This window comes from Canis lupus, chromosome 22 (genome assembly GCF_003254725.2).
Source record: "Canis lupus dingo isolate Sandy chromosome 22, ASM325472v2, whole genome shotgun sequence".
In the NCBI taxonomy this organism is placed as follows: Eukaryota; Metazoa; Chordata; class Mammalia; order Carnivora; family Canidae; genus Canis; species Canis lupus.
Genome location: NC_064264.1, coordinates 46,378,776 through 46,404,293, shown reverse-complemented (window position 1 = coordinate 46,404,293; position 25,518 = coordinate 46,378,776). Strand labels below are relative to the sequence as shown.

At 41.5% G+C, this 25,518-nt stretch overlaps 1 protein-coding gene across 8 annotated transcripts in view; it reads left to right on the top strand.

Moving 5' to 3' along the window:
• DZIP1 (DAZ interacting zinc finger protein 1) overlaps window positions 1-24,473 on the top strand; it is a 55,141-nt gene extending 30,668 nt beyond the window's left edge. For 3 of the 8 annotated variants that reach the window (XM_049099399.1, XM_049099393.1, XM_049099394.1), the window contains 13 exons: window positions 195-335; window positions 825-873; window positions 2,004-2,060; window positions 4,439-4,492; window positions 9,875-9,934; window positions 14,989-15,128; window positions 15,605-15,767; window positions 16,068-16,197; window positions 16,796-16,849; window positions 18,452-18,645; window positions 19,842-20,002; window positions 21,735-21,909; window positions 23,417-24,473. In XM_049099399.1, the coding sequence (XP_048955356.1) occupies window positions 195-335; window positions 825-873; window positions 2,004-2,060; window positions 4,439-4,492; window positions 9,875-9,934; window positions 14,989-15,128; window positions 15,605-15,767; window positions 16,068-16,197; window positions 16,796-16,849; window positions 18,452-18,645; window positions 19,842-20,002; window positions 21,735-21,909; window positions 23,417-23,493 (1,455 nt within the window). In that variant the 3' untranslated portion in view covers window positions 23,494-24,473. The remainder of the gene's footprint in view (window positions 1-194; window positions 336-824; window positions 874-2,003; window positions 2,061-4,438; window positions 4,493-9,874; window positions 9,935-14,988; window positions 15,129-15,604; window positions 15,768-16,067; window positions 16,198-16,795; window positions 16,850-18,451; window positions 18,646-19,841; window positions 20,003-21,734; window positions 21,910-23,416) is intronic. The other 5 variants (XM_035704459.2, XM_049099395.1, XM_049099396.1 and 2 more) reach the window with 5 other exon arrangements.
• Window positions 24,474-25,518: the final 1,045 nt, after the last annotated feature.

Sequence of the window (25,518 nt, the reverse complement as noted above, 5' to 3'; positions counted from 1 at the left end):
TTGGTCACCGGACCTACAGACCTGCATAGCCTACGCCTTGGTACGCAGCGACCAAAGATGTATTCGGTGACTTGATGGGCATAGATAACCTAAAGCCAGCAAAGATCACAGGGTGTGTAGGTACAGATGGCAGGATGGAGACATTTTAACATGCTGTTTGCAGACACGCGCCTTAATTTTTTTTTTCTTTCTAGCTCTTGTCACACATAGAGAAACTTCGAAACTCCATGATAGATGATCTAAACTCAAGTAACATCTTCTATAAGAAAAGGATAGAGGAGCTAGGCCAGAGACTCCAGGAGCAGAATGAACTGATTATCACGCAGAAACAACAGGTATTTTGGGCTGTGTATTGGCACTAGTTTTCTTCAAGCAGGGCAATTTACCTCAGAACGTTCTGTTTTATTTTAGAGCATTCGTAAGTTGGATAAGATAAAGGAGGTAAAATAGCTTCTTCCCTGTGATTGTTTGTAAAAGTCAATCCAATAAGATATTTTTTTCAAGGTATTTAAAATAAAAACTGTAAAGAGCAAGCAAATGTATTTGATTAGAATTTAGAATAAATTTGAAGGTAGAGAAGAATTTGTCTTTGTGCTTACTTTGAGAAGCAGCCCAATCCAAATGCCACTTTTATAAAATGTTTGCCTTCATATCTTTTTTTTTTTTTCTTTTTGCCTTCATATCTTTAAAGTCCATCTGTCCTCATGAAGTGGAGGACTTCATGAAAAGGTTAATTTACTAAATACAGCATCTGTCCATTATCCAGTATGTCCCTATTTGGCTTCAAACTTGCATCATTAAAAAAAAAAACTTTTTCTTTGCAGATTAAAGAATTTACCAGTAAAGCATTAAACAGTGTCCGTGAACCCAAAGGTAGGTAAGACCAGGAACCCAGGGCTGGAGGTGAGGTGGGGCTCCCGGTGGCTTCCAGGCACTAACATGGCATTCCTATGGTGATTTCAATTTGAGTGATCTGTTACCACAATCCAGAAAGTTGAAGAATTTTAAATACCTAGACTATCATCGAATGGTCTTAACATATTTTTTTAAATCAGAATATCGTTAGGTGTGGTTACATGCTTAGTAACCATACCTCTGGGCTGATGTGCGATGCATTGGAGATAGAGTTAAATGCACCAGGTCTAGAGACAGACTGGGCTCAACTCCCGTGCCTGGCGCTGTGTAGTTCTGTGAATGCCTCCCTTTCCGCAGCTCTAGGGGTGGGGCATTAAGAGGCTTCTTATGAGGATTAAATGGGGGAACATATAAAAAATACACCTGTTAGGCACACACTGGTGTGAGCTGTCGTGAATGACCCCAACGTCAGTTACTCTAAAGTACTTGCGTCATTGTCAGCTATGGCATTTGGGGGTTAAGGGTTTGTTCTAAGTGTAGCAGAGGCAGACAGAGACTACTGACTGTAGCGGCGATATAGCCACATACCTCCTGCTCACTCCGGAATGAGTCTAGAAGGGAGACTGGAGTCGGTAGTGCCACCAGGGTCTCCCGATAAAGAATAAAGTTTTCCTTTGCCTGCACTCCTTTCAAATAACCCATGTATTGGTTCCTGCTCATCTCAGGTCATTGAAGGATACTTGTCTACTTGAGGCGGGGGTTGGTAATGGGTGCATGAGCTGCATTTCCTTCTTGTTTCTAGGAGCCCCTGGGAGGCTCAGTGACCTACATACGGGTTCCTTTGTGTTTTGAGATAAAGGTTTGGGGAGGGCCATGGTTCCCTGCAGCTCCTCTTCCAAACAGTGAGAGTTCAGGTAGTTAGCAATACATGTATAATTACTTAGCATAAATATTTGACTGATAATAATTTTAGGAAAAAGTTTTGTAAGGATTTATGTTAAATGTCTTTACTCTGTTGGGTGAGTCACCATATATTGGTGAATTTTATTTTATTTTTTCTAAGGGAAGAGATTAGGATAGCGCTGGCAAAATGTAACCCATTAGCTGATGATTTTTGTCATTAATTAATTTATTTTTTTTTATTTCAGGGAATCCTTTAACCTGGCAAACTTCGGAATCTAAGCCAACTGCCCCAGCTCTACCTAGTAAGTGTCTATAATAGGGTCAGGATCCTAAAGATATTTTTAAAGTGCTAAACCAAGATACAACTTATTTGTAGAGGCTTTCCTTTGAAAACCAATGTGTTTGGAGATTACATATGATCTATTTTGATTCTTGGCTTTGACCTAGCTCCAAAACCCAAGATTGTAAATATCCATGTGATTTTGTGGTGACTTGGGTTAGCCATACCTATTATTTCTCAGTTCACCTAATCAAGGACAGCTATAAATTCTTGGCATTGCCTCAGTTTGTACTTGGGGGTTTCCCAAGGCAATACACCATGTGACGATGTGACTGGTGGCCGTGGCCGCCTCATTTTGGCATCTCTGAGTCTTCAGAGATGACCTAATGTTCTGTCAGCCTCTCACTTGAGGTGGGCTCAGCATGTCTGTCCCTTGGAGCCGTCAGGATTTGGCTATGATCCACAAAGACATAATTCGTGCAGTGTAGAAATGGGCAGATTGTTTTCCTAATAATAAGTAGTTGAAATATTTTTTATTATTTTACTATTCCACTCGGGAAAGTGTAAGGGTGAAGGAAGCTAGGGAGCAGACAGTCCTGGGCAAGAGAGGACATGCGTGTGAACACGGATCTGAGTACCAGGGGAGGGTCCAGGCCGAGGCTGGGCCCCGAGTGACAGTACCACTCGTACTGGCCCAGGACTGTAGTGAGGAAAGGGCACTGAGGAGCCGGTTTGGGAATTTGGCACAATTGACTGGAAAATGCTAATGGTTTTATTCTCTCAGTCTTCTCAGGTGCTTCTGGAAGCCTCTTTTGTTTTTTAAAGATTTATTTATTTAGAGGGAGAGAGTGGGGGAGGGGGACAGAGAGATAGGAAGAGAGAATCTTCAAGCAGACTCCCTGCGGAGCGAGTAGCCTGATGCAGGGCCTATCCTAACACTCTGAGATCATGACCCAAACTGAAATCAAAAGTTAGATGTTTTCCTGACTGAGACACCCAGGCGCCCCATTTCTGGAGGCCTCTTGATTGTTCTGGAAGCTGAAGAGGTTGAGAGGTGCTGCGGAGGGAAGGGCAGTTTGGTCCCAAGAGTAGGGCTGAGGAATAGAAGCCAGGCTTCTATCTTGTGGGGAAAAAAAATACATTTCATACAGGGATGGAAAGGGTAAAAGGCATTAAATTGCTATTGTTCACACTTTAATTATACTTGGCACAATATTGGAACAATCTTGTGTTCTTTTTTTTTTTTTTTCAATCTTGTGTTCTGATAAAACTTTATTTACAAAGACCAGTGGTGGGCTCACATGTCCCATGGATTTATACTCTTGCCAACCTTGATCTAGATTATGTCGGTCACCAGTGGCTTTGGGGGTCTTAGATTTCCAGCATTGTTAGCAATCTGTGCACAGTTAGGAGTTGAATGCTTTCATCAGCAGTCATTGTAAAGACAAAAATGTGTCCCAATGGAGGATGCTGAGGTTTATGGCCATTATTTTTCAGAGTAGGAGTGGAATTAAAGAGTCGTTAATAAGCTAGTAAAAGAGAACACTAACAAACAAACAAACACACGGTCCAGAGACGAATCTCAGGTAAGCATTGCCAAATATTGGAAGGAAGGCTATGGAATCTACTTTTCTAAACATTTTAAAGTAGAGAGAATTTAGTCTCACCTGAATCAGACTTTTCTCCAAAGGCTAGGGCTGAGTTAATGCCTTCTTGTGGTGTGTTCCAGCCCAGTGGTTGGATTTTTAAAACTGGTTCATTGTACATGAATGTTCATACCAGCATAACAGCTGAAAAGTGAACACAACCCAAATGCCCATCAGTTAATGAATAAGTCTATAAAATGTGGTCTGACTGTACAGTGGAATGTTATTTGGCCATAAAACTGTATGCTACTAACATGCTACATACGATATGGATGAACTTTGAAAACTGTATGCTAAGTGAAAGAAGCCAGGCACAAAGGGCCACAATGTATGAGTCCATTTAAATGAAATGTCCAGAATAGGCAAATCCATTGAGATAGAAAGTAGATCAGTGGTCCCCAGGGGCGCCATGGGGAAAAAGATGTGGGGAGTCATGGCTAATGGGCATTTTCATGTGATGAAAATGTTCTAAAATTAGGTAGCAGTTATGGTTGTACAGCGCTGATTATCCTAATTGTGTAATTAGAGTTGTATATTTTATGTGGAATTGTATGCTTTAAAAGGGCAAATTATGTTGTAATAAAATAAAGCTGTTACAGAGTATGGGTTTAGGTTAGCTGGTGGTTGTCGTGTGAAACATTCATTCTTTATGATATCTATGTATCTTGAGTAATTTGCAGAGTAGTTGATTATCATCAGGTTGAGATGCTTTCATTATAGGAGGGTGTGAGATTTTCTCTTTCTGCTGTTTCAGTGAGTGCCTCTGCCGCACAGACTCTAGATGCAAAACCGAATCTAATGGCACATGGTAAGTTCCAGCTAAGTCTCAGCATTTAATGTGCAGTTTCCGCCCTGAGTCAGAGAACTTATTAACTAAAAGTGCTTCTGTGAGGGTAATTATGGAAAGCAGAATGTGTCTTAGTGAATGCCAGAGCAGTTAATAAAACTGCCATCTTCATATGTATTATTATGGTAAACTGCGAACATACCTACCAAAGTCATAGAGTAAAAAATGTCTAGGTTGCTGGACTCACCAGCAAAGATGTTAACGTTGAGCAGTACTTGGATTATGTATGGTTTTTGGTGGAAAGTAGTGGGTGTTGGGTAAGAAGGTGATTTTCTACTAGATCAGCCAACCAGCACATGCCACAGGGCATATGTGACTGTTTGTATAACTTTCAGTACAACAGCAAGTCACCTTTTTTAAACAAATAGTCTCAGCGATTGATTGGAAAAATCTAGAAAAAACATGTGATGGAAAACAAAGGGAACAGTAGGAACCAGTCCTTGGACCAGGGCGCAAGGGCGATAGTTAATTACGTGATCCAATGGATGGGGTGAATGTGGGTAGCCATATTTTATTTTTATGCTGTTAGGGCGCTTACATTTTTGCATGTATATTTTTAGTACATTGCTTTCCTACGTCTGCTGGACATTAACTGAATTAAGATGCGAGGGGGCCCCACTTTTCTTTTTCTCTACAAATGCTTCTGGAATGTAAATGATTACTTCATTCCGTTTTGCTGTGTAGCTATTGAGTTAGACTTAATTCCACAGTCAAGTCAGACTGTGCATTTAGAAATATTGGGGCTCATATTATCATGGCCTTTTGTAACCATCCTTTTTTGTTCATTGATGGATTCGTGATGGTGTTTATTACCCTTTGCTTTTTTTCTTGAGGTCATCTCAGGCAGGTTAATACCGTTGAACATGTGCTCCCACTATGTAATGCGTAAACTCCTCACTTATTGGGCTTTTTTATGTACAAGTGTTTAGGACATGTAGGTGTCCTCCCTCTGGGCCAGCAGCACAGGTAAAATGTGTGTGGGACCTACGTAAGTTTGCTTTAATATTGAATCACAAGAAAATGTCCCCTGGCAAGTGCTCTCTGTTCATATTCTTTCTGTCAGGTCTAAAGTCTCTCTCTTGCCTTCTTTTTCAGGGTTTATTTTTCTCATGCATTGCTGGCCACTTCTCTGTACTTCAAGGTGTTATAGTTTCTTTTCTTTCTTTGTCTACTTTGTTATCATTAGCCTTTTGTGTGACAGTATAGGAGGACTACATTTCCTTTGCTTCATATTTCTGGCATCCAATAAAGGACTCCTATAGTAGGTATGTTTAGCTGTCTGGAGTTAATTCAAGAGTCCTGACAAATCCATCAGCTCCAAAGCACTGTGTTCCTTATGGACTTTGCCCTGATTGGAGCTGGGCTGCGTGAACCAGCCATGCCCCCTTGCTGGCATCTGCTGGGATTAAAGTGCTAGTTTTAAATGCCAGCCAGACCTGGCATGAGGCCTGCAGCCTTTGGATTGGGATCTGAGCTGATTTGTGAGCATCTCAATGGGCAGGAGCAAGGAGGAGGCTTGTACAGGGACCCACTGACCTGCCCCCCGCCCCCACCCATGGCAGTGTCCCCAACTGTAGGGGGTGGGGGTAGGGGGGTGGGGAGTGTTAGTCTGTATTGCATAACATTATTTAGCTCAGTTACCTCCCAGTCTTTCCTTTTGTTCCATCTCAGAGCCTGATGAGGCTCTTTACCATGAAAACTGTCTTAGGTTGGGTTCCCAGGAAAATAAGACTGTGAGGTGGAGATTTGCAGGTAGATATTTATTGGGCATGCTCTTAGACAATCCCTGTGAGAGAAGCAGCAGTGGGTGGCAGGGGACTCTGAACCCAGGTGCACTGCTGCAGAGGCCTCTGCAGATCTCACCAGGAGCTTTAGAGCTGGGATGGGCTCTTCAGAATTTCCTGGGATTGAGTGATCAGTTATAAGATGTGGGTTGTCCCAGAGAGGCAGCAGGGTATGGGCTGCTCCTTTCCACTCAGACAAAGCAAAAAATAGAAGCAAAAGGTAACAGGAAGGTATTAGATGTGAATGAATGGTGCCCAAGAATTATTGGGCTGAGCATAGGGTATACAGAAGAGATCTGAGGGAAGTAAGGTTGGTTGAGACTCTTTATGGCAGGCAACATGTGCCAGGGTAGTTGTTTGGGCCATTCTTCTGGCCTTACATAGCTGCTGAATGTTCTTGAGGCAGGGCACGGCCGGACGGGAGGACTGGGCTTGGGGAGGCTGAGCCTGACTGGAGTGTACTCAAAGGATTAGAGCTGGAGAGACTGACTGAGGATTGAGAGTGGTGGCCTATGTGAGAGTCGCCACCTAGGAATTGGGGTTGAGGTTTTGAAATAGGAGGGAGCAGACATACCAGCAGTTCCGTGGAACTGGTAGAAAAGTGCAGGTGCTAGTGACCAGGCAAGAATGAGGGAAGGGTTAAGAACACAGTGAGCTCACACTGACGGTGCCATTTAGAGTAGTCTGGAAGATATACCCCACAATTGCCAGCAGGAAGGCACCGTGGTTTTGTGGCCAAGAGTCTGGACTCTGAAGGGAAGCAGACGGTCTGGATTCACAGTTGACTCATGAAGCCATAGGTTTGGGTTTCCTTGTCTGCCAAATGGGAGAACAGTAATGGCTACTATCATGGGCCATGGATGGTAAGGATCAACTGAAGTGAGACCTTTGGAACAGAAACCACTGAGCAAGCACCGGCCAATGTTAGCATCTAGGAGAGGGCTGACAAAGTGTAGCTCGGCCAGCCAGCACCAGAGAGGGCTCGGTACAGACCTGGGAGGTCATTTTCTGGAGGTAATGGTAGGAGACTAACATAAGGATTTTTCTGGAAGCCTCTGGAGAGTTCAGAGGGGAGAGACTCAAGTCTTCGAGTCCGTCAGCTCTCAGCCTAAAGATCTCAACTTAGGACAAGAACTGGGTCACTTGGAGGTTGGACCTGTGGCTTACAAAGCATAAGAACGACAGGCCCTTCACTCCACATTTGGACATCAGTTTGCTAGTTTAGGGAGCTGGGGTCTGGGGTACCTCACTTTCTCAGCCTTCATAGTAAGAGCCTGGGTCCCCCCCTGGCCACAGAACCCCACCATCTTCCCCAGAGCAGCTGAGGTCACAATTTTGATGCTTTGTCTTGACTCAAGTGAAATAAATTCTAGTGCTATCCTTATAATGATAACAAATATGCATATGATGGTTTGGGGAGATTTTATAGAGCTTTTCCTCATAACTTTATTTTTGTCATTTTCATAAAGTACAATAAAGTATAAACCATGTGGGACACCTGGATGGCTCAGCGGTTGAGTGCGTCTGCCTTCGGCCCAGGGTGTGATCCTGGAGTCCCAGGATCGAGTCCCACATCGGGCTCCCTGCATGGAGCCTGTCTCTTTCTGTGTCTCTAATGAACAAATAAATCAAAATCTTAAAAAAAAAAAAAAAGTTAAAAAATGGAAATTAGCTATCCTCCTAAAATCCCTCTTTTCAGCAGTTCAAATTAGTAAATAGTCTATTTGTATAATTTTACTTTTTTAATTATTTTTCTTGAAAGATTTTATTTATTTGAGAGAGAGTGAGTGTATGTGAGAGAAGGCAGGGGAAGAGGGAGAAGCAGGCTCCCCACAGAGCAGGTACAGGGCTTCATTCCAGGACCCTGGGAGCATGACCTGAGCCGAAGGCAGATGCTGAACTGACCGAGCCACCCAGGTGCCCTAATTCTTTAATTGAGATATAACTGATATACAACATATTAGGTCAGGTGTACAGCATAATGATTACAGTACAATAAAATGATTGTAAGTACAATGATACTTGTATATATTGTGAAAGGATCACCATAGAGTCTAGTTAACATCCATCACCAGACATAGCCATGGGTTTTTTTTTCTTTATATAACTTGAAAATCTTGATGCCAAATAACAAATTTGAAAGCACATTTCTGATGTTCCATAGCTGTGGTGCATGGATGGAATTAAATGCTCTTTGTATGATCATGTTCATGCTTCACAATTAAAGTAGGCTATTGTTTCCTAGTAGGCTGTGTTCTGAATGTTCATTGGAAGGCAGTTTATTTATTTTAAAGATTTTATTTATTTATTCATGAGAAACATGGGGAGAGAGAGAGAGAAAGAGACAGGCAGAGGGCGAAGCAGGCTCCATGCAGGGAGCCCAACGTGGGACTCGATCCCGGGCCTCCAGGATCATGCCCTGGGCTGAAGGCGGCGCTAAACCGCTGAGCCACCCAGGCTGCCCTGGAAAGCAGTTTAAAATGCTTTTCTCCTAGTCAATGTCAGGTAGACTGGGTGGCAACAAGCTATCAGAGCCTGTTTACATGCACTTAAATATAACATGCGTTTATTTATTTGTGTATACCTATATATGTGCATATACGTTTGTTGATGCCTAAAGCAGAGTACCAGAAATACCTTTTGGTCAATTAAAAGCTAGAACTTCAGAGTCTCCAAGCTGAAGATGAGTGAAGCATGCACTTTCTCAGCTAGACTTCTGGTTGCATTTTATCCCACGTCTAAAGCCTGACTGTCTGATAGTTGAAACCTGATCTTCCTCAGGAAGGAACTTTCCCTCTGTTGATAGGGTGGCTATTGGCTTTATCCATGCTGTCGGTGCATTTGCCTGTGCGCAGTCACATTACCTGGGAAATCACCCAGAGGCCTCGCCTCCCCGGGCATTGTTCTGGGATGGGATTGGGGACAGCCTATCTTCACGTGTCATCTGTCCGCGGCCTCGCCCTGGTGGCTCTCCAGGAGCAGAAGTTGGTGTTGAACTGTGGTTTAGGGATGCAGAGGTCTATAAGAATAGGGTCCTAGTCCTGCTACTGACCCTGGGGCCACCTGTCCTTCACCTCCTGGTCCTCCCACCTGAAGACCCTGGGGCTAGCAAGAAGGGGGAATCCTAGGGCCTCGGGCATTTTGTAATGTTTTTACCCTTGGGAGTTGAATTAGTTTCATTAATTTTCTCTCTAGCCACCTGATCAAAATATTTTATAAGGAAAGTATTTTGGGGTATAAGTGAAGAAGATCTTTTGTAGTTGTGTCCTTGTGCCTCAAAATCCCATCAGGCATGAGGTTGCTGAGTGACAAACTGGACGCCATCATTTGAAAATATCATTTCCCAAGAGGGGAGCTAATGGAAAATACATGGAGAGAGCAGATACCTGCAAAAGGATCCAGGCCTAACGGACTGCCTGCATTTCCCCCCAGCAAATCCTGCTGTTGTAGGCATGAGTAAAATACTGTGCAACTATAGCTTTCAAAATTGTTTGAAAGGAAACTAATTTTACTTTGCTGTTGTCCTGTTTGTACTATTCTTATTTCTCCTCGTTAATAGAGCAGTCTTTCTCATCGCACATACTGGAGCCCATAGAAGAACTTTCAGAAGAAGAAAAAGGTAACCAAGGCTCCATCAGGGTTTCTACCTGCATGGATTCTATTCAGGTGCTAAAAGCCAAGCCTTGAAATTAGGATCCAGTGGTTTTTATCACAGCATATCAAAATTAGGGGAGACGTTTAGGTTTGGGAGATTATGTTTTTAATCCATCTGTAGTATTCTATCACCTTTATTCCTTTATCATGCTGTTACATTTTCCCCTGCTTTGCTGTATTCTTAGCATGTGAACAAGACCTTCCTGTGTCAGGGAACTTGGGGGAAAAATGTAAGTCCTATGTCAACGCAGATGTTTTCTGGTCTGAAGACAAGCCGACGTGAATTCGTTGTATACCACATAATACAAAAATATTCCCAGCACAGTAATTACTTCTCACACCCTGACTCTATTAGATGAGAGGGTGAACTGCCCAATTCAAAATTATTTTAATAACAAGAAAACCATAGTATTTAAGCTCTCAATGTAGAATACTTATGTGCAGAGTAATGTCTTTTTTTTTTTTTTTAAGAAAAAGAGATTTATTTATTTATTAGAGAGCTCAAACACAGATGGTAGGGGAGGTGCAGAGAGAGAAAGAATCTCAAGCAGGCTCCACACCCAGTGCAGAGCCTGACACGGGGCTCAATCCCATGCCCCTGAGATCATAACCTGAGCTGAAATCAAGGGTCAGAGGCTTACCTGACTGAGCCACTCAGGTGCCCCAGAATAATGTCTTTATGGTGAAATTTGAGAGCTGTCCAAGGTTTGGGAAGATAAAGTTATTGTGGCTCACTCATTTTATTCAGCAGCTCTCAAAATGCTTTTCTGTCAATTTTTGAAGTTTATGAAAATAATTCCCCATTATTAAGAGTATTTTCTAATGCCAGATATGTAATCCTAAAACAGTTATACTTGAATCTATTTATCGTTTTCTCCTTAACAGTGGTAATGCTTCACCATATATCACCTCTTTAGGAGAAAGCAAATTGTTAATATTTATGTGAACTCTGGTTTTACAATTTGTGTTAGGAAGAGAATTAAAATTAAATATTCCAAAAAAAATTAAATATTCCAACAGGTAAATTTTTAATATTTATTGTAACTTCTGTGGTCTCTGGATGACTTTTTCCAAATTATTTTTAATAAGGCTACAAATTGAGAAGTGACTAAATCCAGCACATCCATAATATCTACACGATGTTTATTTTCCATTTAAGATCTTATTCTCTGCAGAATCTATGAAATGTGTCAGGAGGCCCAAAGTTTTGAAATTGGAGTCTCAAGTCAAATGGTTCACACTCATTAAAAAAAAAAAAAAAAGTCAGATTCTAAGAGACCATCCTAACTGTCCATTGTCACCACTCGGGGCCCCACTTCTACCCACTGCATCCTTTTGCCTTTGCTTTTTTTTTTTTACGGTTTTATTTTATTTATTCATGAGAGACACACAGAGAGAGAGAGAGAGAGAGAGAGGCAGAGACACAGGCAGAGGGAGAAGCAGGCTCCATGCAGGGAGCCCGATGCGGGACTCGGTCCCGGGACTCCAGAATCTTGCACTGAGCCATCCAGGTGTCCTTAGCCTGTTTTTTAGAATTCTTCTATCCAGATCATGTAAGGTATGAGTCTGGGATCATTGGCAGCAAACACCATCACTGGTGGTCGTCCCGTACGGAGAATCAGATTGGGAAAGAAAATAATCTTTGCCATCCTCCATGTGTTCAGACACAGCCCTAGTGAGAGACAGGATGAGGGCTGAGGGCCACTAGAAAGCCCTGAGTCCCAAGCACACTGTTACAGAAGCCAATGACCAAATGAATCCTTCAGTGCCTCCACGGAGCCAGCATGCTGGCAGCAGATTAATTACTATCAATAAATTCCTCAGCTGTGCTAACATTTTGCAGATAATGCCTGTCTAGCTACATTTTGGCAGTGGTTCACAAAGCACTGTTGCTGTTACCCAGAAGTAGTGCCCTTACTTTTTGACAGTCCTGGGGAGGCATATTTGATCTTGCTGTTCTGTAGGATATTAGAATGGGAGGGCCAGGAGGGGTCTTACAGGCCATTTCATTGTTCAGAAACTTGAAACACAGGAGGATTGGGAGATTGCTCCAAGCTGTTGATCTTAATTAGGGACAGGGCTGAAACTAAAGTCCAGATTTTCAGCTTTCTGTAGTTTGATGCAAAGAACAAAGGGATCGAGAGAGGCAGGCTGGTCCAGGACTAGGAGGGTGCCTTTGGAGCAGTCTCTTTACCTTTCTGGTTTTAGTGTCCTCATGTGAAAAATGAGAAGATTGCTTACTAGTTGATGAAGTCCCTTCTGACTCAGAAATTCTGTTTTGATTTTTTTACTCTTTGCTTTGTGCTGTTATTATTTGCTCACCTAAAATGGTATGTTGTATGTCTGATATAAATGATCATTTGTGTGGGCTCTTGTGCATTGGCCACCTGCCTGGGTATGCTTTAAATTTTTTATTTAGGGGAAATGCTGATCTCTAGAAAGTTTTGTCCTATTGATCTTGGTGAGCAATATATGCTTTGATTCAAATCTTCAGTTGTGATTGACTTTCCAGGGATTAATTCTACCTTTACATTAAAAACTTTTTTTTTCCCCTGTCCTTTCTATATTCTTTTTCTTGCTTCCACTGGTCAGGCCAGGTCTTGTTAAGAGTCTTTCCTATGAAGAGTTTTCTAATTATTCATAAATGAATCCAAAACAAGTGTCAACATATAAAGTGAATCTGAGGGCAGAGGGAAATGTTTAATTTGCAGTCATTCTGGGAAACTCCTGCACCAGAATGAGCTTGTCATCAGGGTTGAGGATGAACCCAAATTTAGTTCGCTTGACCCGTCCTGGAGCAGTCAGAGCCTGGAGCCTCTCTGGCTGTGTGTCCATGCATTTCCTTTTATATCCTGGGTACTGGCCAAAAAATGCCCTTTGTGTAAACAGGGTGGATAGGTGTGTCTATTTCTGTAGTAGCGCCAGGACTCCCAAGCAATCTCTTGGTACCTCTTCTCGTTTTTTAGCCCTAGATAGTTGTACACTTGATGACTAACCAGCAAGCCAAAGCCAGCGGCACGGCCATGGCTGCAGCTGCGCTCTCTAGATTTTGATGTATTGTTCCTAGGACAGAGTGCTTTTTTTTTTTTTTTTTTTTTTAAGATTTTATTTATTTGGAAGAAAAAGAGAGGATGGGGGAGGGGCAGAAGGAGAGAGATGATGCAAATGCTGATGCAGAGCTGATATACAGCTTCATCCCAGGATCCTGAGATTATGACCTGAGCTGAAATCAAGGGTCAGGCACCCAGTTGACTGAGCCACCCAGGTGCCTTCAGAAGTGCTTTTTTCTTTTTTTAACGTGGCTCCAGAATACTGGAAAACATTGGTGAGAAAGCAGCATGAATGCTGAAAATATAAAATTTAAGATTATTTCTGATTTTTATTAATACATAACCTTATAAAAAATAAATTAAAAAATACATAAGCTTATAAAATTTCATGATTCCAGTTTAGCAAGCTGCAGTGCCAAATTATAGAAAAGCATTATCGTTGTAGGACTTCAGCTTTTATTTAATGTACACACAGTAATTTGACTAACTTTGCCCTAGCAAAACCATCTATTAACAGAAATATTCTTTTTTAAAAAAATATTTTATTTATATATTTGAGAGAGCGAGAGAGAGCATGAGCAGGAGGGAGGGCAGAAGGAGAGGGAGAAGCAGCCTCTCCGTTGAGCAGGAAGCCAGAGGGACATGAGGCTTGATTCCAGGACCCTGGGGTCATGACCTGAGCCAAAGGCAGATGCTTAACCGACTGAGCCACCCAGGCGCCCCTGAACAGTAATACTCTTCACTGCTGGAGTTGAACTAGGGTTTGGAGAATGTCTGAAATGTGGGACATTTTGTGTGCTTATTCTGACAATCGAATGCTGTGGGTCCCTAAAACTCCCATCTACTGTGGTGGGCGAGGCTGTGCCTCAGAATAGGTGGCCCTTGCCACTCCCGCCCTACTAGGTGCTGGCACTCGACATCACCTTTTGGGTGAAACGCCCATGCCCGGAGACTAGACTCCAGAATGGCAGCCCTGTTGTTGCGTTCTCCAGATCTGGCTTTGGATGTTCACGAAGGGTCTGAACAGCCCAGTAGGGAGCCTCTTACATCAAGCCCTCCCTCTGCTTTGACCTAAGACTCCATCCTTCAGGGTCATGTAGCCACACCCCTTCTCCAAACGCTCTTGAACGCAACATTTTATAGGGGGGGAATGAAAGAGGAACAAGGAAAGAAAAGTTAGGAGAATCTGACCAATTATTTTTTCTTTGCCCTTAATTATAGATTGTTTTAAACAGAATATACTTTTCCTAAGACTCTTGTTAACCTCATTTTCACTTTGGTAAATATTTTGGGAGGGATAATTTCACATTTTGAAATTTTATATAAACTACTGAATTTATTAAATAAAAGCCTAACTATTTGATATACATCGGGCTCCTGGGACACCTGGGTGGCTCAGTGATTGAACATCTGCCTTGGGCTCAGGTCATGATCCCAGGGTCCTGGGCTTAAGTCTGGCATCAGGCTCCTCGCAGAGAGCCTGCTTCTCCCTCTGCCTACGTCTCTGTCTCTCTCTGTGTGTCTCTCATGAATAAATAAATAAAATCTCTAAAATATATATATACATGGGCTTCTTCAAAAAATTATACATAAATTCTAACAATTTAGGAAAGGAATTCTTCAGGAAGTAGTAAAATAATTTTAGGTTGAGCCACTGAATTTCTAAGGAATTTGTTTTATCTACTGTGCTTCTATACAGGCATTTCTCTTGCATTATTTTACCTGGTAATAATTTGGTTAAGTGGTCAAGAAAGAGTCTTTAAAGGCGCCGAAGTTTTGAAGCCAACTTAAGACAGTTTTAAAAGTTGTGATACTCTAGCATTATATATTGTGCCGAATGGTCAGAGTCCAAAAACTTTAACACATTACAAAATGCTTGCTTGCTGCTTTAAAGTGGTGTTTTGCCAGTTTCTGCTGAGAGACTTTATGTATTTAACTTTTATAACATACTTCATAAACCTTATTTCAGGAAGGGAGACTGAACAGAAATTAAATAACAAGATCCATTTAAGGAAAGCTTTGAAGAGTAACCCCTGCCTCACCAAGGAGATAAGGAGAGTCCTGGAGCAGAGTTTGCTAGAGAAACTGGAAACTTTGGGGATTAATGCGGTAAGCTCGTTCATTTCAGGAACATTTGCTGGCTGTGTTGTATTTTGTTTTCTTAGTAGGAAAGGATCAGAGAAGAGAAGGGATGTGTGTTCTGTCCTTATGACTCATTCTATCCTGATGGCCCACTTTGCATTGTTGATTAGTATACACACACACACACACACGTATACACACCCCTCTGTGCATTGGGTCCTGGGCACTCACAGCCTGGTACCACTAACCAGTCATGAACACTCTCCTCTCTCTCCCTCTCTCTCTCTCTCTCTCACACACACACACACACACACACACACACACACCCTCTGTCCCACTGCGCTGGGAGCTCCTTTTGAGGCCAGATCCTGTGTTCTATGTTGGGGTGTCCCTTACCTCACATGCAGCAATTAGAGACAAAAGCTTGGTACAGTTTATGCTGACAAACGTTCATGAAATGAAGACCACCCCAGGATAATTAGTTTAACATTTGATTTCTTCAGGATATACGTGGTATTCCAAGTGATCACTTCGGTAGGGTGCTAAGAATGGTAGAATCAGCAAGACATGAACAAGAAAGACATATACCCAATATTCAGCAAATTCGAGAATTCCTTGAACATGAGGTCAGCTGTAAAATTGAAGAGAGAACCTTACTGTCCTTGGGTAAGCCTGTTACCGACTGCCATTTCATTTCTGTGCATAGGAATGACATCCTATCAGCTTTCATAGTTTTAAATGGTTCGCAGACTACTTGATTGGCAAGTCTAATACTGTTGGAGTCATCATTTGTTGGTCTTGGATTTTATTTTTATTTTTAAAAATGCCTATAGTGTGGACTCTAGACCCAAGAGATGGGCTTTTGGCTTCAACTGTCAGTGAAGACAGTATTGTAGTATTTTCTTGTGCTTTTCACTCACTGATCATAAAGGCCATGGAGACTCATTTATGACACTACTATTCCAGATAAGTGCAGTGCTTCTCAAATGGATACCCTTTCAACTGGAGAGATACCAAAGGCGAAACAGCTTCCGCCCCGAAGCAGACCACTGATTAGACAAAGACCTGTCTTTACTGATAGGACGTCTGCTCCAAAGTAAGTAGATTCAATCCTAACATGTCTGTATTAATGTTTATCCTAGTCAGCTTGGGTGGCCATAACAAAATACCACAGACCAAGTGGCTTAAACAACAGAAATGTGTTTTCTCACACTTCTGGAGATTGGAAGTCTGAAATCAACGTGTAGTAAGGTCAGGTTCTGGTGGCAGCTTGCTTTCTAGGCTTGCAGATGGCCACCTTCTCATTGTGTCCCCCACGGCAGGGAGAGAGAGGTCTGATCCGTCTTCCTCTTCTTAAAAGGACACTAATCCTTTATGGGAGCGCCACCCTCATGACCTCAAACAAACGTAATCACCTCCCAAAGGCCCAGCCTCCAGAAAGCATCACCTTGGGGGTTAGGGCTTCAGTGTGTAGATTTTAGGGGGACACAGACATTTAACTCACAACAGTGTTTGCCCCAGCAGAGAGTCATGCTTACAGTCCCTGCCAGCCCGTTACTGGTACCAACACACTTGTTGCTGTTCGTCTGCTTTAGCGTGTGTTCAAAAGCAAGACTCCCCAATTCCATAGAAATTTATATTAAATTACATTATTCACCCATGCTGTTTAGAAACGGCTTTCTGTTGTTTTTTAGAATTAAGAAAAATATCGTTGAAGATCATTTTCCCAGAAAATCTTCAACTATTACGTGAGTACTTGGGAGTGGGGAGAGGGCATTTAAAAAGTTATTTCCACTGAACATTCGTTTTATTGTAAATTAGTATGTGTACCACAATTAACTAAAGCCCTACTTAAAAAAATAAATAAATAAAATAAAGCCCTACTTATTAAACATCATAATTAATTTGTTACTCCTTTGTGACATGTCTTTGTTTCTTTATCAGATTTTATGTAAGTCAAAGCACTTATCATCTTGTGGCCCCCACTAAGAAGTGGGACCACCCAGCATCCTTTCCATCATTCACTTTAGGGTCCCGTAATTTTCAATAAGCACAGTAAATTAAATGAATGATGTTGTCTTTCAGTGGCTGGGTCCCTGATAGTGTAGTCAGATGATATTGTAGTATCTCCGTCCTTGTAGAAGTTGATAATGGCCCTAGACCTTACGTCTTAGGCCTTCTTAGGATACTAAGAATCATAGTCAGTCATAAACAGTATGCCACTGATTCAGTTGCTTACTTGCTAAAGCATGTTTTCTTATCTGTTCAATGGGACAATGCTGCCTTTTTCACAGGACGGTTGTACAAATTAAGAATATATGAAAAGGGTAAAAAAAAAAGAATATATGAAAAGGGGCACCTGGGGCACCTGGCTGGCTCAGTTGGTGGAGCACACGACTCTGGATCTCAGGGTTGTGCATTCAAGCCCCACATTGGGCATGGAGTCTACTTTTAAAAAAATGTAAAATAGATAAAAATAAAAAGCTGTATGTTTAAAAAGGAAAGAGCTTGGCCTCAGGGCGTGGCACTTAATAGGGACTTAATACATTATAGGTATATTATTGTTATTAATTATAAGTGAAACTCATTTTATTATAACTGAATTTCATCATTGACTTTTTCTGGAGACATTAATGCTATAAGTATCTCTTCTTGAGGCATTGTGATATATAGTGGAGACAGTATAAATAAAATATACTGGAGACAAAAAACGATTTATCTTTCAAAAGCACTTTTTGTGTACATAACCTCATAGAAAGAGCCTTATTTCATGGGATGTAGTATAATTAAGTCTGGAATTTAAGTGCTCAAAGAATATTCTTAAATGAATGTACACTGCTCTGAACTTCTATCTCACTTTATTTTTCATTCTTTTAAATTCTTCTTTTTTAATTGTGGGAAAAAAAAAAAGCACTCATGCAACAATTTCCAAGTGCACATGCTACTGTCAGCCTTATGTGCATTCTGCCTAGACAATTGACTTTAATTTTTTTTTTTTTTTTTTTACTTTTTATTTAAATTCTAGTTACTTAACAGCACAATATTGGTTTCAGGAGTAGAATTTAGTGATTCATCACTTCCATACAACACCCAGTGCTCATCCCAACAAGTGCCCTCCTGAGTGCCCATCCCCCATCTGGCCCGTTCCCCCACCCACTTTAAAATGGGATGCTAAGTCATGTGATGAAGCAAATGCGATGTGTAGGTAAAAGCACTTTGTAAAGTGCAGTGCTATTATATGTAATGATACTATTTTAAAAGATGGAATCGTTGGATTGCAGAAAAGATTTCTTTTCCCCAAATCCTGAAATGCAAAAACGGGGCCCCTGCTTGGGTTTTCATTTGTTTAGGACCCCTCCATTCAGTTCAGAGGAAGAATTGGACGCAGATGACTTCCTCCAGGCATGCGCATCCCCAGACCTACTTCCGGTGCAGTCCTCCAAAAGCAACAAGAGTGGCTTTGGAAAGAACATTGTCAAAAGTGATACTGACTGGACCGAGGGAAGTGAAATTGAGGATTCTGATATTTCTCCCAAGCCCACAGGTGAGCTCTGGTTATCGAGAATCTTTCTGGAAATTTTGTTCAGGACAGTGGTTCCCAACTGGAGCATCAAGCCTTGGGAGCAGGAGCTGGGAAAGCACTCAGGGAGAGGATGGGGCTAACCCAACCACCACTGCTGCCTAAGGAAGACACACACACAGGGCTTAGCCAGTATTGATGCTCAAGTGGAAGGAGAGGAAAGAGTTGGGAATGCCTATGTGTATTCATTTCCTAGGGCTGTTGGACCAAAGTCCTACAAGCCTTGTGGCATAAAACAGAAATTTGTCTCCATTCCAGAAGCTACAAGGCCAAAATCAAGGGTGACAAGGTTGGTTCTTTGTGAGGGTCAGGAGGGAAAGATCTAGTCTAAGCCTCTGTCCTTGGCTTGGAGATGACCATCTGCTCCCTATGTCTCATTACATCCCCCTCCCCCTGTTCGTGCATCTGTGTCCAAATTTCCCATTTTTATAAGGACATCAGTCATACTGGATTAGGGACCACCCTAATGAACTCACTTTAATTTGATTCCCTCTTTAAAGGCCTTATCTCCAAAGAAGGCCACATTCCAAAATACTGGGGGTGAGGACATCATCACTTGAATGTGGAGGGACACAGTTCAACACACAAGGAACGGCTGGCTGTTCTCACACTCTGTGCTGCCTTGGGAGATGGGGCAATTCTAAAGGAACATAAGATCCAAGTGATGCACTGTCAATAATTTGCCAAAGGGGAAGTTGGAGTTAAGGGTCATTTCTTAAAAAAAAAAAAATTCTGTTTGATAAAGTTGAAAAATTACATATTTTAAACATATCTGATATAATTAATTTATTATATACAATTTATATTCACCTATTTAATCTGTAAGATATAACTAATTTTAAAATATTGCTTTTGAAAATACCCACAGGAATATTCCACTCATACAGACTACCTCATTGAAATTAAAGTTTCTGATCATCGCTTGAGTGAGACCATCCTTCTTTGATTTAAAATGAACATTTTATTGCTTCTAGTGTAGGGGATCATGATTTTTTTCTAAAAGAAATTATTACATGTATTAATGTAACTTTTTTCAACCACCAAAATACATCAGTTGATTTTAATTTAATAAACATGATTATTTGCAAAGTTCAGACTCTTTCAAAGTGGCTTGTTCGGTTATTTTAGAATCAAAGAAAGATAATGATTTTTTTTTTTAGAACTGTACCTCTTTTCTGTTGGTCACATAGGAACCTCCATTAAAACACTAACTGAAAAAGTTGAAAAGACGGTCTCAAATCACAGAAATGTAAATAAGCCAGTTGGAGGGATTAATGTTGCCGAGGCGTTCATCAAAAAAGAATTAAAAGAAGAACTAAAGGTGAAATCATTTTTGTTTGCTAAATATGCACCAAGAAATTCATCTTTTAACAAATATTCCATAATTGCCCTTCTTGTAGTGAAATGTAAAACAAATATAATTATTTAGTATAGCAGCAGTTGAGATTTGTACTGTATCTAGTTTGCAGTGTTACTGCATTTCTTTCCATGCCATAGGGAATCAAAGATACTGAAATGATAATGGGCAAGAAGGCACCCTGTGCTTACCCAGTTTTACAGGTTTTCAAACTCCTGTCACATGTCTGGCTTGACAGGTATAAGTATTAGGTAGCTTGCACAAAGAAACCTGTGACTGGCTAGAACCTGGGGCCTCAGATCCGGGTCTGCCACATGACCTGGCAGTAGAATAGGGACTTTTCAGTGCTTAGCCTCACTTAGGCGCTAGAGTTGGTGGAGAAATCCATCAGACATGAGGGCGGAGCCTGAGCTCTCCTCCCTGAGTGGAGGAGAGGTCCTGACACATTATGAGCGGTTCCAACCCCCAAGATATCAGAAGGGTTTCCATGGAGGGAGAGATCCTGTTGTATTTCTGGGGGCAGCTCATCTGCATTGACGGGGTCTTTGAGTCATAGTCACTAGTTTCTGAGATTTAACTTTTCTTTTTTTAAAGATTTTATTTATTTATTCACAAGAGACACAGAGAGAGAGAGAGGCAGAGACATAGGCAGAGGGAGAAGCAGGCTCCCTGTGGGGATCCTGATGTGGGACTTGATCCCAGGATCCTGGGACCACAACCTGAGCCAAAGGCAGACAGACGCTCAACCACTGAGCCACCCAGGTGCCCCTAAGATTTAACTTTTGTTTATTGGTAAGTCCAAAGCATTATGTCCTGCTTTCATTAGTTAGTGCCATCAGTGTTGTACAAGCCAAAAATGACAGGAAGTCATCATCATTCAAGAGAAAGCTAATGTGTCTTCCTTAGAAAGGGCGAGGTAGAAATGTGTGCTACTTTCAGATAGGCCCTTGTGGGATGTCACCCTGCAGTTCAATGTCAGATCATCCCATAGGTCAGAGCCTCAAACCCAGCCTCACTCCTACTTGGGGAGCACCCTGTTTCTGGGATTTTCTAAATTTATGGCTGGTGGAGTAGGTAGGAAACCTGTACATCCCCATGGCAAGAAACTAATAAAAGAGGTGGTTCCGCCTGCTTTAAAAACACAGCTTTTTAAACAGACTTGTTTAAAAAGTTAAAAAAAAAAGAAAACACAGCTTTCGCACAGCCTGGGTGGAGACCCAGGATTGAGTTCCACGTCAGGCTGCCTGCGTGGAGCCTGCTTCTCCCTCTGCCTATGTCTCTGCCTCTCCCTCTTAAAATCTTATAAAAAAAACACACACAGCTTTCCAAATTTGTTTCCTTGCTCTCTAGAAATTACCAGATGGGGATCCTCTGAGATTCCCCAACTTCAAATTAGTGTCAGCAGCTCAGTCTAGCCAAAAAATGACCAAGGGGCACTAACATGTGCTGCATTTTTAAGAAACACTCATTACAGGGGCACCTGGGTGGCTTAGTGGTTGAGCATCTGCCTTTGGCTCAGGTCATGATCCCAGGGTCCCCACAGGGAGCCTGCTTCTCCCTCTGCCTATGTCTCTGCCTCTCTCTCTGTGTCTCTCATGAATAAATAAAATCAGAAAGAAAGAAAAGAAAGAAGAAAGAAAAGAAAAGATAGAAAGAAAAAGAAAAGCACTCCTTATTCTCCATGTATTTCTTTCAGTGTGCAGATGTGGATGATGATGACTGGGACATATCATCCTTGGAAGAAGATAAATCTCTGGGGAAAAAAACTGGGCAAGAACAGAAGGAACCTCTACCTGTGAAGAATGAGTCAAATTCTACTCAAGTGCCAAATGCCTGGGGTGCACCTAATCTGAAGGGGCCAAAGGGAGAAGGTTTGCTGCTTTAGTGTCTTGAAGCTCAGTCCATTTTCCAGTTATTTGTTTCATCTTTATAACTATCTAATTAAGCTATGTTAAAATATCATCAAGCAGAAACACTGTTGGTATAACAAATATCTTGATGTTTGCACAAAGCATACTTGTTATATTGTGTGCTTTGTGCACATTTATTCCTTTTTAAAGTCCTTTAATCTGTGTACATATTTAATTTGGACCTAATCTTTAGTCTTTATATTTTCACATTGGTTTTGAAAATGTCCATACAAATATTTTCTTCATGTAGCTGCCTTGCAGAAATTAAAATTTTTGATCCTACAGCTGAATGGGGCCGTTCTTCTGGCAGTCTTCCTGTATTAATCTGTTTACACTATTAAATGTTTTCCTTTATTTCCTTGGAAGAAAGATTTCTCTTGCCACATTGCTGCTAGTGGGATGAATTACAAATGAAACCAAGAGTTGATACCGTTCCTGGATGAGTCCTAGGGTCTGGCTAAGTCCAGTGACTTAACTCTCAATATATTTAATTTTTTAAATTATGAAATAATGATTTTTTAAGATTTTATTTATTCTTGAGAGACATAGAGAGAGAGGCAGAGACAGAGGCAGAGAGAGAAGCAGGCTCCCTGCAGGAGCCCGATGTAGGACTCAATCCCAGAACCCCGGGATCACGACCTGAGCCAAAGGCAGATGCTCAACCACTGAGCCACCCAGGTGCCCCCGATCTGTAGCTTTAAATGAATACGTGCAAACCTCTCCATCTGTCTCTTCCATTTTTAGCAGGATCTCTTGCCCCTTCACTTTGTAAGATGAGCCACTGCTGTGTCTTTCCTTCCCTGCAGGACATGAGTCGTGCCTTTACTTCCACGCTGTGCCCATCGCTAGGTTATCTGTGCTGTCTGAAGTGTTTTTCCGACAGAACCTACCAGGCTGTGCACAGTAGTGACCGTCGGTACACAGGGCCAAGAGGACGCTCGGAATACCTTTCCTTCCTCTTCTCCCCTGGCCCTGAACTCATGCCCCTTCAAAGAAAACCAGTCTAGAGGCAGAATTCAAGTAGAAGTCTCCACGTGGTACGGTTTAGGGACTCAAGATCCTTCTTAACGAACTTCATACTGAAGCTCATCTACCCTGGGAAGATCTGTATTTACCATTTCATTTCCACTGGGCTTCTTACAATTTCATTCTCCTTTCTTTACACCTGTCACTCAGAGTCAGTAACAACAACAAAACGTCCTATTAGCACAGCTAAGGATCCTATCCAGGTGCTGAACCAGGGAAGGAGAGATGCTGAGTGGAAGCCTCTGGACAAGGGTCCCATGAGGGTATCCTGGTTGTGTGGCTGTTTCATGGTCAGATTGCACTGGAGCCTCCTCCACAGCCTGCGGGAGCTGGGTTGTGTGGACTAGCCCGCAGACCAGACACAGAGGGACAGAGGACGGATTCTTCTAGGCCGGTCTGATCATTGAGGCTCCCCTTCCTCCATGTCTTTCTCCCTCCACAGGTCTTCAAGATGAATCCAGCACACTGAAAAGCAGCCTAGTAACTGTGACGGATTGGAGTGACTCTTCAGATGTGTAACAACCAGAGCCTGGGAGTCAGAGGGTCCCGACACCAACAGGATTCGTCATCTGCCCACAAGATCCGAGCACTCCTGCCTTACAGCATTTCCCCCAATAACAAGGAAGCTGACTCAAAGAACCAGGGTCTCTTGAACAGCACCTAATTCAGTCCTGAAAAACAAAAACTTTCCACAGTATTTTGAAGCATAGAGAGTCATTTAAGACTTCTGCTGCTTAAAAGTAATGTGTCATTGAAGTCATAAAAAGTGTTTTCTTCAGAACGGTACTCTAGTGTTTAAGTGTATTTTTTCAAGTAGTTTTTAAGTGAATTTTTTTAAAACTTACAGGTTTTGGTTTGAATTAAAACTTTTTTTTATATATATATATTTCTTATGTCCATTATCACACTGCAAGTGTTTTATTACAAAATTCTGTTAGTACACTTACAAGTGAAATAGTGGAATCAGTGAAATTTTCACAGTAGCTTGGTTATTTTTCATATAGAAGTAAACTTAGAATTATAAAAATATAGCCCATATTAAATTTAAAAATAGGCCCACATTAAATACATTTTCCAGAAATACGTATACCACATGCAGCTTTGAGCTGTTAAGCATGTTGTTATCAAACAATTATTTTAGAACTTTACCATTTCTGCAGTATAATCCTTACCTTGGATATTTTACGAATAAAATGTAGCTGTTTTCAATGTCAATTAATTTATCAGAACATGAATAGAAAAGAACATTGCTGAATTCCTATGTGTATGTAGGTTGGTTTTTTTTTTTTGAATGCCCAACCCATTATTATAAAGTACCTCAAAACTAATTAGTTCTGTTCTTAACAGTTGTCAGTGGTCAGAAAGTTCATATAAACTGGTTTTCCACATTTTTCTATACTTTGTGGTACTATCTGTATTGTTCCCCCTCCAAAGCAACATTTTAACTAATGGTCTGTTGGGTTCTGGATCTCTTTCAAGTAAAGCCCTCCATTACATCATTGTGACTGCGGTTGAGTTATTAAGGATGAGTTCTGAGCTACGCTGACCTTGTTGGTGGGTTAGGTTTGCCCTGTTAGCTGTGCCACACGACATCCTGAACGTACTCATGTTCTACATAAGAGCCCGAATAAACGCCAAATCAAATTTTCATGTAGTAGGACAGGGATAAGCAACACACCCAAGCCACTCTGAGCCTAAGAAGGCACCCGGCCACACTGCACTCCCTCAGGTACTTTTCCAACAGATGTTTATTGAGCTACTTGGGTCTGTTTTGCTTTTGTAGCATGCATCATTCATTCATCAGAACAACTTTGGGACACGGTGATTATCATAATCCTCATCCTGAAGATGTGGAAAATGTAGAATTAGGAAGTAACTTGCCAAGGGGGCATACAACTAGAAAGTGCAAGACCAAGTGTTATCTGGGTCTCCATTCCAAGCTCCGTGTCTGCCCCCTGGTCTTCACACTTGATGGAAGGAGAAATGGGATGAGCTTCTGCTAAGCAGACCCAGTATAGAAATTAAGTTGGCATATCTGTGTCACAAAGGTCACTCCTCTAACTCATTTCTTTAGTCCTACGGCACTGTTCTTAGGGATGTGGTTGTTTTGATTTTGTTTGGACCTTGTATTTCCCCTCACTGATGCACAGCTAACATCTTTGTGGTCCTGACAGAGCTTTCCTGTCCTTTCACCCTGTCCTCCCACTAAATTCTTCAGGAGCTAGAACACGTCAGTACAACCTGAACATCACCTTCACCGGTGCAGCTCTGAAAACACTTGGTTTTAAACACATACTCATAAAATCCTGCCCCCACACAGGGCATCTAAACTTCCTTGTGGCTTTCAGTTCATTTGTGTCCCTAGAAGATATATTATATATTATATATATTGTATTATATACTTTTATATTCTTATATTTACTATTTCATATTTATATAGATTTTTATAGATCTTACATATTATATATTCACATATATAATTTTTTTAGTAACAAACTTGTTCATTTCCTCTTCCCATTGAACATCTCCAAATAATATTTTTCC